The 11,403-nt window shown below is 33.7% G+C and overlaps 2 protein-coding genes across 6 annotated transcripts; both read right to left on the bottom strand.

Moving 5' to 3' along the window:
* LOC109354596 (polypyrimidine tract-binding protein homolog 3-like) lies at positions 295-6,762 on the bottom strand. Of its 4 annotated transcripts, none has more exons than XM_019597201.1 (15): positions 6,643-6,762; positions 6,041-6,115; positions 5,412-5,483; positions 5,230-5,306; positions 4,539-4,617; positions 4,102-4,225; positions 3,671-3,735; positions 3,522-3,571; positions 3,299-3,340; positions 3,143-3,194; positions 2,996-3,035; positions 2,881-2,894; positions 2,120-2,227; positions 1,892-2,035; positions 295-922 (listed from the first exon to the last, which is right to left on the bottom strand). In XM_019597201.1, the coding sequence occupies exons 2-15, from the start codon at positions 6,095-6,097 to the stop codon at positions 533-535; spliced, it is 1,314 nt and encodes a 437-aa protein (XP_019452746.1). In that variant the 5' UTR covers positions 6,098-6,115; positions 6,643-6,762; the 3' UTR covers positions 295-532. The 4 variants fall into 4 exon arrangements, with proteins under 4 accessions (XP_019452746.1, XP_019452747.1, XP_019452745.1 ...); XM_019597202.1 differs by having other exon boundaries at positions 6,635-6,762; XM_019597200.1 differs by having other exon boundaries at positions 6,041-6,112; positions 6,604-6,762.
* On the bottom strand, positions 7,653-10,638 carry LOC109354597 (60S ribosomal protein L3-1). 2 transcript variants are annotated; one of them, XM_019597203.1, is made up of 6 exons: positions 10,529-10,638; positions 10,161-10,255; positions 9,798-9,908; positions 9,095-9,399; positions 8,210-8,619; positions 7,653-8,124 (listed from the first exon to the last, which is right to left on the bottom strand). In XM_019597203.1, exons 2-6 carry the CDS (start codon positions 10,243-10,245, stop codon positions 7,866-7,868), a joined length of 1,170 nt encoding a protein of 389 aa, XP_019452748.1. In that variant the 5' UTR covers positions 10,246-10,255; positions 10,529-10,638; the 3' UTR covers positions 7,653-7,865. The 2 variants fall into 2 exon arrangements, with proteins under 2 accessions (XP_019452748.1, XP_019452749.1); XM_019597204.1 differs by lacking the exon at positions 10,529-10,638 and having other exon boundaries at positions 10,161-10,273.

Raw genomic sequence — 11,403 nt, forward strand, 5'->3', positions numbered from 1 at the left:
TAAAACTCATGACTTCAGAGACAAATACCATGAGTAATACCATGAGTAACTACCGTTAAACTATTGATGTCGTGCTCAGTATATTCATAGGCTCACGAGGTCATGTCTTACATGTTATATGTTTTAAGTTGGGGGATGACAAGCAACCCCTCCTGTTAAGGATAAGACCAAAAGTCAAATCCTATTCTCATAGCAATGCCTAAATAAAGAGATGGCCTATGCTTTGATAGGTACATGGTTTAGGATAGAAACTTTTGACATGCATTGAGAATATAATAAGATGAAAGATAAGTCTGAGTTTGAAAACACAATGTACAGTTTAAAAATATAATCTCTCATTTGATCACACTCCTTTCTATTCTCCAAGACTAATCTAAGGAAATAGTGATGGAGATAAGAAGATTAATGATTGGGAGAAAAAAGGGTCAAAGAGCATGTCTTAGTTATGAGTAAAACATAATAAAGAACTTCATCATCTGCATTAAGAAAGTATCCTTTCCTTTATCCAGAATCCTTCTCCCTAACACAAATATCATATGTTCTGTAGCTGAGAGAAGGAGATCCGGACTACCAAGCCCGAAATCGAGGTTGCGTGCTTGCAGACGAGAGCTTCAGTTGCCTGCTCTTCAGTCTCGAACTGAACAAGAGCCTGCTTTTTCCCATTCATTTCGAAGACCTTGCAGTTCAAAATGGTTCCATGGTCCTCTACTAGGTTGACAATATCCTCTTCGGTTATGTCTTGTGGGAGACTGGATAAATGGATCACCCATGTTGGAGAGCAGCAGTATCGGTAATTCTTTGCAGCATTACGATTGAAACGATTTAGGTTTGAGTTGGCATACTCGCGTGTATCAGCACCTTGGAGTATGGTTGCGTGCTTTGAGAAGTTCACCTCTAATTGTCTCTCAAATAACAATGCTCCCTGTATCTCAGTAAAAATGGTTCGGTGATTATCTTTAAAACTAAAGGAGGATCCAACAAAAATACAATGTATATATGAAATCACTGCCAAGCCAGTATAGAAAATTGAAAAATGCAGTTCACAATCTTCTATGTTTACATTGAACCAAAAGAAACTATCAACTAAATACGCGATGTTTAGCTTATTCAAATTTAAAGAGTGACATTAAACATTCTCATCTCTTAAGGATATTACAGCTATGATTTGTATCAAACATGTTTAACATCACCATCTCAGAAGCATTGGCCAATACTGGTTATTCAAATCAATGCATGCAAAAATCAAACAACAAATAATATCACAGATGAACAATAAATATGAAATACACAATGCTTTTTATAGTAAAAAAATCTTTAGAATAAACAGACATTAATTAAGTTTCCTCTCCTTATAAAATATATCATTCAAGTTCAGTCTTGTTCCATATACAAAGGCCTCGATAAAATATAACCATCAATAAATGAAGTTAATCTTAAAACTTGGGTAAAAGATTTGCATAGACCCTGGTAGACAATGACAAAAGATATGGTAGAAACTTCCATTTTCTTCTAGTGTGAATGTACAATTGTAAGGGTTTGGTAAAAAACATACACTTCAAAATAAATTTGTTATGAACAGAATGCTTACCATAAATTTTCATGGGAAACCCAAATATTCAAGATCAATTAAAAACAGACATGTGAAAATTAAATGCGATTCTGCTCTTATCAAACTTTCCTCAAGTTCAGAATAACTAAGTAAACTTGGATTGTCTAATGCGTAGTGGCTATTGTTGACGAAAAGTATTGACTTAATATACAAAATAATATATAGCCAGGAACAACTATAAATATTATAACAAACAACGATAATTTCTCCCTTGAGTAAAAGATATCACAAAGACCTAGTATATCGGTTATGTATGATCAGCAAGGTATACGTGAAACAAACCTTCAGAAAGTGTACTGCCAACTCAGCTTGGAAACCATCTCCCATCTGGACAAGTGCATGATCTGGTTTGTTCCGGAGAAGTTTAATTCTCACAATGTTCCCATAAATGGAGAACAAGTTGAACAGTTTATCCTCATCTATTCTCTGAAACAAACAAACAAATTTCAAGCTAAATACATACTCACATAGGGATTGAACTTTCTAGATAATGCCAGACAAAGTGCTTACATCGGGATTCAGATTTGAGACAAGAATAGTACATCTTTCATTTTCCCCAGTTATCCCAGGAGGCAAGTTTCCTCCAAAGGCCGCTGTAATGGCATCAGCATTGCCGATCTATAATTCAATAAATAAATAAATAACAAATATATAGAGATCAAAAAGAAAAGAAAAAGAAAGAAGTTCACTTGCATGTATGTCTGCAGTTGGTTTACCGAAAACATCATAGTAATATGCTCATACTATTATGTTGTTTATCTCAAAATGAAAGAAAATCCCACACTTCAAGTAGCAAAAATCCAACAAACTCACAACTGCCTCTCCCAATCACACCCCATTTTGAAAAAGAAAATCAAATTAAAGAAATAAAGCCTTATCATTGAATGATTATGCGGGAAATCAACAAAAAATCCTACAAGTTGGTGGTTACTATGATGTTTTCAGCCGACTTACTGAAAACATCAGAGTAATATGTTCATACTATCATATCAGAAAATCCCACAGTCCAAGAAGCAAAAATCCAACAAACTGACACCTGCCTCTCCCAACTACACCCCAATTTGAAAAACAAAATCAAATTAAAAAATAAAGCCTTATCATTGAGTTATTTTGTTGGAGATCAACAAAAAAGTCCTACAAATTGATGGTTACAATCATACAAACCTGATGTTCTGTACATCCATATTTTAAAAGGATAAGTAAAAGACATCAACCATCATACAAAAAACAAAGCTCGGATGGGACTTCAACTTGGTGCAAAAAATACTCACGTGCGAAAGTCCAGCTGAAAGGGGAAAAGGGGGACAAACGTTATTGAACAATAAAAAAATGCAATATGACAAATAAACCAAACCAGCCAAAGCAGTTTAAAATAAATTGAAGTACCTGCCCTGGCGCCAGACCCATACATGTTTCCTGCATCGAGCTGTTCGACAGGAGATTAAGGGTAAAAGAATATTAGATTGGATTTAACAAAGACCAACAATAAGATTTGATTCATAAGTAGATAAATATGAAACAAACAGAACATACTTGTGAAGGTCTGCCTTTCTGCTCGACAGGAAGATTTGGGTTCGTGAAGTCTCTGTGAAAGATGAGGATGAATAAAGTCGGAAACACGTGATAAGATGTTAAAAAAGAGGTTAACAAAGAAAACAAAAACAGAAAAACAATAACTGAATGAATCACCTTGAACGGTCATTATTGTAGTTCACTTGTAATTCATCAAGGCTGCAATTAAGATGAATTAGACAACCATATAAGAAAATAAAATAAATAAAAAACAAAGAGAAAGAAGAGGAAAAGATATAAGGTTCAGGGTAATATAGACTCAACTCACACGAGCATTACAAAGTTTAAACCTACAAGTGTAAAAATATACAATGAAATCGTTTTGATAAATTTCACTTACTTTGAGAACTGAATGTCCAGCTGACAGCAACCATCATAAACATTGCGTCCCTGGAAATTTCCAAAATTTCAATCACCATTCACAGACAATATCAGAACTAACAAGCCAAGCCTATTAAAGCCCCGGGCTAAAAGGAAATGTTAAACAACCTGAAGTGCATTTTTCGCAGTAACAGCACTCTGACGTGATTGATACTGAATGAGAGCCTGACAGCCTACTCGGTTTGCAAATACATGATGAAACAATTATTAGAAAACACAAACTATATATGCATATAATATAATGATAATTTTACGTTCATAAAAATGCAATCATAGTCCTCAACAATAATAATAGGGCAAAGGCATGACCAAGTCTTGTCCTGCTATACAAGTCGGCTACATGGATTAATCAACACGATTGGGTTCTTTCAAAAATAAAACTTTTAGTAAAAGGCTTTGTTATTTAAATACAAAATGACGGAGTAAATGGTATATCTCAAAATAAATTATTCATGACCAAAATATAATCTCGATCCACAAGGATAAAAAAATAATCAGGAAAGAAAGAAGAGAAAGGGAGAAATATGAGGAGAGCTGACCAGCTGACTTCTGAAATGTTACAATCTTCTCCACAGATCCATGGGGAGAAAATACTCGATGTAGCACATCCACTGTCATAGGATACAGCACGTGATGAATTGTAACTAAGAGAATTCGGTTTGGCTGCGCATCCAGAGAGTTCACGACCACAGAACAGCATAGAGAAAGAGAAGAAGAGACAGAGAAAGGAGAATGAATAGAGAAGTAAATGATAAAGAGTAAAAAACTATGGAACACAAACAATTTTACAAACTGAACCCAGTGAATAGGAACAGTCTAATATAACAATAAAAATATGCATGGATAAAATATCACATATAAATTAAAGGTAAATGCCCAAAAATGGGGTAAATAATTATTTTATGCTTTATTGAGCAATCAATAAGATGAAGCATGCATTATTCAATTAAAAAACATAAACACAAAAAATACCAACCTCATCTCCTCGTCCTTGATTTTGATCCATTGGTGCGAGTTCCTGATGTGAGGAAAACTGGACATAAACATTCCTTCCCCTAGAATAAAACAATCAGATAATTAAGATTGTAAACAAAATCTCAACGTCAATGTGAATCTGTGAAGGCAAGATACTTCAAAAATGGGATGCAATTCTAAGAATCAATGAAAATGTTAGGAATGGGGGAGCCCAATGCAATGCGATATTAGCAACAAATTGGTATAGTGAATAGCCAAATAAGTAGGCTTGCCACCACAACTTGACCCAAAATCTTAAGGCATTAGGCTTATGGGTCTTGCCATTTATATGGACTTGAACTTATCCATTCTATTCCAACGTGGAACTTCTTTCTCCCACATAACTCGCCCTTGGAAATTCCTAATGTTTTCTAACTGAGTTTTCTCGCCCTTATATACAAAAAACTTTTTTTTAATTGAACTAATCATAGCATTAGACATTACTTTAGTAAAGGTGCTTTTAAAGTGTAGGCTATTAGATAGAGCTGAAACTTCTGAGTTGTACGCATGCTCAATACTATGTATATGAGCTTCTTACATGCGAAGAATAAAGCATTATAAATCTCTGAATATGACATCAAAGATCTTTATCAAAACAATAGTCAAGCAAACCATGCATGGTTTTGAAAGACAACTAAAGAGGCTATGAATACCTTATGTTTGGCTGAACATTTTCATAAAATTGTAAAGCACTAACTGCAGTAGCAACATCTTGCATTTGGATCAGAGCCTGACAATTTTGCACATTGTACAAAGAAAAAAAATGACAAAATGAAACACACTTAAAATTCTAAGGAGAACAGAAAGTCTCATCCAAAGGCATGAAAAATAAAACCTGGTTTTTTGCTCGCAGCATTACTAGTTTTGTTATAACTCCAAAAGACTGAAATAGCTGAAGCAAATCATTCTGCAATCAAAGAAGGCAAATATTATAAATCAAGATTTTTCTAAAACCAAGAGTTCAAAGAACATTTTGATGAGAAACTAACCTATATTTGTGAAGCAAACAGCATATATAAATATAAAAATTATGAACTCAAATACTCATCTCAACTTATGCAATGGACAAGGGATAATCCGTATTTAATCTTGATCACAAGGTATCATTTTAGAATCATTCTAGTTTGGGGACAGACACACATTAGAGCAAACAAAAGGTGGTAGGAATCAATCAGGGTTGCCCAATGTATGAAGCTCCCGACTAGTGGGGTCTTTGTAGACAGCCTTACCCTTACAAGCGAAGAGGCTATTTCCAGGGTTGGAATCAATCAATGTAAACAACAGAGAACAACAGTATACAAGATGTTTATGAACAAGTTATTTCTTGAAATAATTTAGGGTTTGTTTGGTTCATGTTCAAAAATAATCTGATCATCATAGTATAGCCAATGCATGATCCTATTATCAAAACAAATGGAAAATAAAAACAATATAGACATCCAACAAGAGAGAGAGAGAGAGTACTTCAGATATCTCCTGCCCCACATTTCGAACATGAATGACCTTGGAAGGTTCAGCCATTGTGAATTAATTAGCCTGTAAAAAGTAAGGACAAAAAAGTCACACTCAATTACTTCAAGTTCATTTTTTTTCTAGCCCAATTTATAGCATCAAACTCAATTAATTATCTACTTTGAATCAATCTAAAAACTAGCAATTGAAGTTGAAATTAACATCACTCATGCTTGAAAATGCTCACTGAAACTGAACAGCACCTCAAAAGCAAGCAAAAGAACATCACTTTCAATTTATCTATTTTTTTGCAAAACACAGTTGCACTAAATCAGAGTGCAAAACCCGATTGTGGGGCTTTCACAGACTAAGTACAAATAGTGAGTGAAGAAGAAAAAAATCAATTTTTTATTTGATACTGAATGAAACTTGCATACCCAAATGGAGAACTGAATCTAGGGAGTAGAGGAATGAGCAAAATCGCAAAAGAGAGAAAAAGGGTATCTTCCAAATACAAGCTCAGAGATATGAGCAAAAGCGATAAAAAGTGAAAAAGATAAAACGAGAAAACATGCCTGAGAGACAGTGACAGAGATAGACGAATAGAGAGAGTGAGAGAGAGTGAAATAGAGGAGTGAGGTGAGGTGAGGTGAGGTGGGTGTGAATAATGATGTCAAAAATGAGATTATGATGCCATATCTGAGTTAAATCGAAGATTTTCTCTCTGCTTTTTTGGCCTATCCACCGCTACCACTGCTAAAAAACTTATCCGGATTTTGTTTTAGTTGCCTCAATTTCTTTGTGCATAATGAATATGGTATATTATATGTGTTTGTAGACAAAATAGATTATCATTATATTTTATTTATGATTACAATTTATAAGATTATAGTCTGAAAGCAAAAAATAGCAATCTTCCTACACTCTTTATTAACCTTAACCTAGTTTATTTTATCCAATGAAAATTAGAACTGGGAATTGCTTCTTGCTTACTAATTTGAGGTTCTTTTATGAAATGATTTTGTATATACATGTCCCATTATGCCTAAGCCTAAATGGAATGGAACAATCCAGGGATTCTTATGTAAAAATAGGATCTATTTAGATACATAAACCAAATTTTCACCTACATTTGAATTTAAACAAAAAGCAGAGAAAGAAGAGTAAATGCTAGAATTAACCTGGAAATTTTATTAGTTATTCGGGATTCACATGGAAAATTTTGCACGCAAAAGTGAAAGGAAAAATCATCAAATCCATGGGTGTATAGTTAATAGTATTTCAATTTGATTTATACATTTTTAATAACTACTCATAATTTGGTGAACATAAAAAAATAATATTTTTTTATAAATAAGAGTCCAAAATAAAATATTACATCAAGAGACAAGATTCAAGTTTAGTACTTGAAAAAGTCCATTATCATTTGCTAAAAATATTTAACCTTTTTCATTCCCTTGACTACATTTTTATTTCATCCGTAAAAAAAACAAAGGTTATCTTAGCAATACTAACTCTAGAATGTGTCTCCATTTCTTCCTCATTACTCAATCATATTCTTATCTCATGACAAGGGAAATAAAAACCCAGCATACATGCATATAGAATAAAATGCAAGAGTATAAGAGAAGGTGCAGAACGATATAATAAAGAAACAAAAGTTGTAAGTACTTGGAGTACAACTCCACCTTGTTGAAAGATTCGACCAACATAAAAGAAATACTCAACAACCAAAATTATCCATGACTTACAAACATGAAAGGAAAACACTAGAAAGTTTTAAAAGATGGTAACAAAATATAATATTGCTAAGTTCAAGCATATATTTCCATCCCAATTAAGCTTTGAGGCGACCAAAGAACTTTTGCTTCTCTTCTGTTGTCTGGAAGCGACCATGCCCAAACTTCGAAGATGTATCGATGAACTTGAGCTTGATCTCCTCCAATGCAAGACGAGAAGTCTGCTTAAGCAACGATTGGCGAAGTGTAATAACCCTTTTCTTAGGACCAACACAGCCACCCTTCACCATCAAATAATCATCCTTCACAATACCATAGTGAGGGAACCCACCCATTGGAGTAATGTCCTTCTCAGTCCTATAGCACAAAGAAAGAGAAAAAATGAGAAAAAATGAATGAGAAAAAATGAGTGACCGTAGTTGTTAATCAGTGAGTCACTGACCTATCAAAATCAGTGACAGCTTCGTGAGACTCTTGTCCAACTTTTCCAAGCCTGTAGATCTTCTTGTTCAATTCAGTTCTGTGATGGTATCCATTCTGACCAGCCCTAGCCACAGTGAAAGAAACTCTAGCCGGATGCCATGCACCAATACAGGCAACCTTCCTCAAACCCCTGTGAGTCTTACGGGGAAGACGGGTGACACCCCAACGGGTAACCACGCCTTCATAACCCTTACCTTTGGTCACACCAATGAGGTCAATCATCTCATCCTTCTGGAACACAGCATCAATAGGAACCTGCTTCTCAAAGAAGCTGTATGCAAAGTCCACCTTCTGTGGAATAGTCCCACCATTAACCTGAATCTCCATGATATGGGCCTTCTTCTGCTTCAAACCCTTCAATTTCCTGATCTGAGATAAAAGTAGGCAGACACAAATATATTAGAAATATATTTAAATAATAACATAATACTAAATACATGGTAATAGCAGACAGTATTACAAATAGCTGCAAAATAAAAGAACAGGTAAATTTTGGTATGGATACAAAAATGGTGTATACATACAACAAAAAACATTGGCTGACCAAATAACCCTAATTACATGTCTCCTTTTTTTTTTACTATATATTTCTAAAACAACATGACAGCTCAAAGAAATTATAGAAATTAGAACAAGTGAGAGTCAGAAATCTCGTGTGGAAAGTGCCGCTCATTGCACCAATTTTTATAGCACTGCGTTAGCACAAAAATATCATCATCCTCATCATAAACACGAACAAATACTAGAGTTTACAATAAACTCAGTATAAAAAGCAAACTATATACATTGAAATGAGGCATACAAAAAAGAAAATAATCAAATACATTTGACATGGTCAAGATACCTGAGTGTGAGCCAAAACACGGACAACAGTTGCATACTTCTTGATTTTCTCAAGTTGTTGCTCAATGTTTTTCTTTCCATCCTCAGACTCATACTGCTTTGAGTACTTGGTAAATGCCTTCTTCTTGGACTTGCTCCAGTTCTTGTAGAACCTACGCTTAATTTCCTCACTCAAATGTTGAGCCCACACTGTGTTCAATGTTCTAAGACCACGGGGAGTTTTCACATAACCAACAACACCAACAACAACCATTGGAGGGGTCTCAATGATTGTAACAGGCTCACAAGTCTCCTTTTTGTGAAGCTCTGACATTTAAAAGATATCACAGAATTAGAATAAAAAAACAGAGGACATGACACCATAAAGATATTCATCAGAAGGAGAACAAATACAAGTGAGCTTAATTATCTGTAAAAGAGTACTCCAAGAACATTATTATCAATATAATTTTCCAAATACCAAAATGAATCAAGGGGTGTGGCAATTCTAGAAATATAAAGCATGTCATTAACTCAGAGACAGAGCTCCTTTAAATTGAGAGAAAACACTTACACAGACAAACATCAATTTTATATACAAAATTGTTAATTATTTCACCACTTATAACAAGTGAAGACATTTAATTAAGACATAATTATTGGGAAAACAAACCATACAAATTCATTTAACAGATTAAATATCAGCGAAAGAGAATACAACTTACTGGATCCGGGTTTCTCGACCTCTCTAACAATGTGAGTCATACCAGCCTTGTAACCCAAAAAGGCAGTAAGCTTTGGCGCCTTGGTTTGGTCATCCTTGGGGAAAGCCTTCACTGCATGAGTGAAATTATATATAATCATAAGGTTAAAACATAAAATCAAATCAATATTCAATACTAAATGTGAAATGCCCTTAATTAAAACAAACCTATGTAAAACAATCTGGTTAAAAACTATATCTTATTCGATAACAACAGGAAAAAAACATTTCCAACATCACAGTTTTCATATAAAAAAATTAATTTGCAAATCCACAAATCATAAAACCAGATATATAAGAAAGGACAATGAATGGAAAAATGTACCTTTTCCTCTGTGACGATTAGCACGCTTCCTTGGAAGAAATCCAAGAGAACCGTGCCTTGGGTGTTCAAACTTCCTGTGAGACATTCTTCCTCTCCTAAACAAACAAATAATCAAAGTAATAATTAAAAAATGTATAATCTATTTAATTTGGACGAAGAATGAGAACAACAAACTAGTAATTCACTCGAGATAACACTTCACAAACAAATCGTTACACTTATAAACATAGCTAGATGAAAACAACAGAGGAACAAAGAAAACATTGAATCTCGTTATAAAAACAAATCATTATAGTTGAAATGGAATTGATAAAAATGAATTGAAATAAGAAAATGAGAATGTGAATATTGTGAGAGAAAAGGAAAACCTGAAGTTGCTCCTGCGGCTACTGAAATGAGAAAGCTCAAAAGCAGTGAATCTAAAACCCTAACTATTTTGTGTCTTTATATAACCATTTGGCCCTTTCGGTTTATTTTATGGGCCCGGGCTTTTCGGTATCTATGGGCCTAATCTCAATTTACAAAATCTATAGCCCACCTCATTATATAATATTAACAAAAATAATATAAAGTTGCAAAAGTAAAAGCAGATTGTAATATCTATGTACTGTCGGTGTAAATATTTATCACAATCACTGTATCATTCATTATTCATTAAATTACTCTTTGAAGAGTCAATTATGACTAAATATTATTTGGGGATAATGTATCAATACATAATTTTTTATTTTTTTCTCAGGTAAGAAAACAAGGGGATCTATTTGGTCATCATAAAAAAAATGTGATTTTGACAATTATGTACATAATGCTTGATGAACTTAGCCATCCATCAATTATTATGTTAATATGTGAGTATTTTTTGTTCTTCTTTCCTCTCTTATCAAGCTGTGATTTGAGATTAATTTTCTAAGTGGAAAATATAATTTAGTTTATTAAAGACCTAGAGGCTGAAACTAGTTTGATAGTTATTATGGTAATAATACCTACCCTTTGCATTCTTATTAAGATAGTAGATAGACCGAGATGAAACAAAAGATGAGTGTGGCAACCAGGTCAAATGAATTAAGGCAATCTTAACATTTCACATATTTTCCAAGGATTTATCTATGCAGGTGTTTGTTTATTATAACAGGAATTTATTCATATTGTTTAAATCTTCATTTTTTTTATACTGCTTTGAAGATAAATATAATAGATCAATGGAGGCTGGGACCAAAAGGATTAATTTCAGATTACAAATGGC

The sequence above is a fragment of the Lupinus angustifolius genome, chromosome LG08 (genome assembly GCF_001865875.1).
Source record: "Lupinus angustifolius cultivar Tanjil chromosome LG08, LupAngTanjil_v1.0, whole genome shotgun sequence".
In the NCBI taxonomy this organism is placed as follows: Eukaryota; Viridiplantae; Streptophyta; class Magnoliopsida; order Fabales; family Fabaceae; genus Lupinus; species Lupinus angustifolius.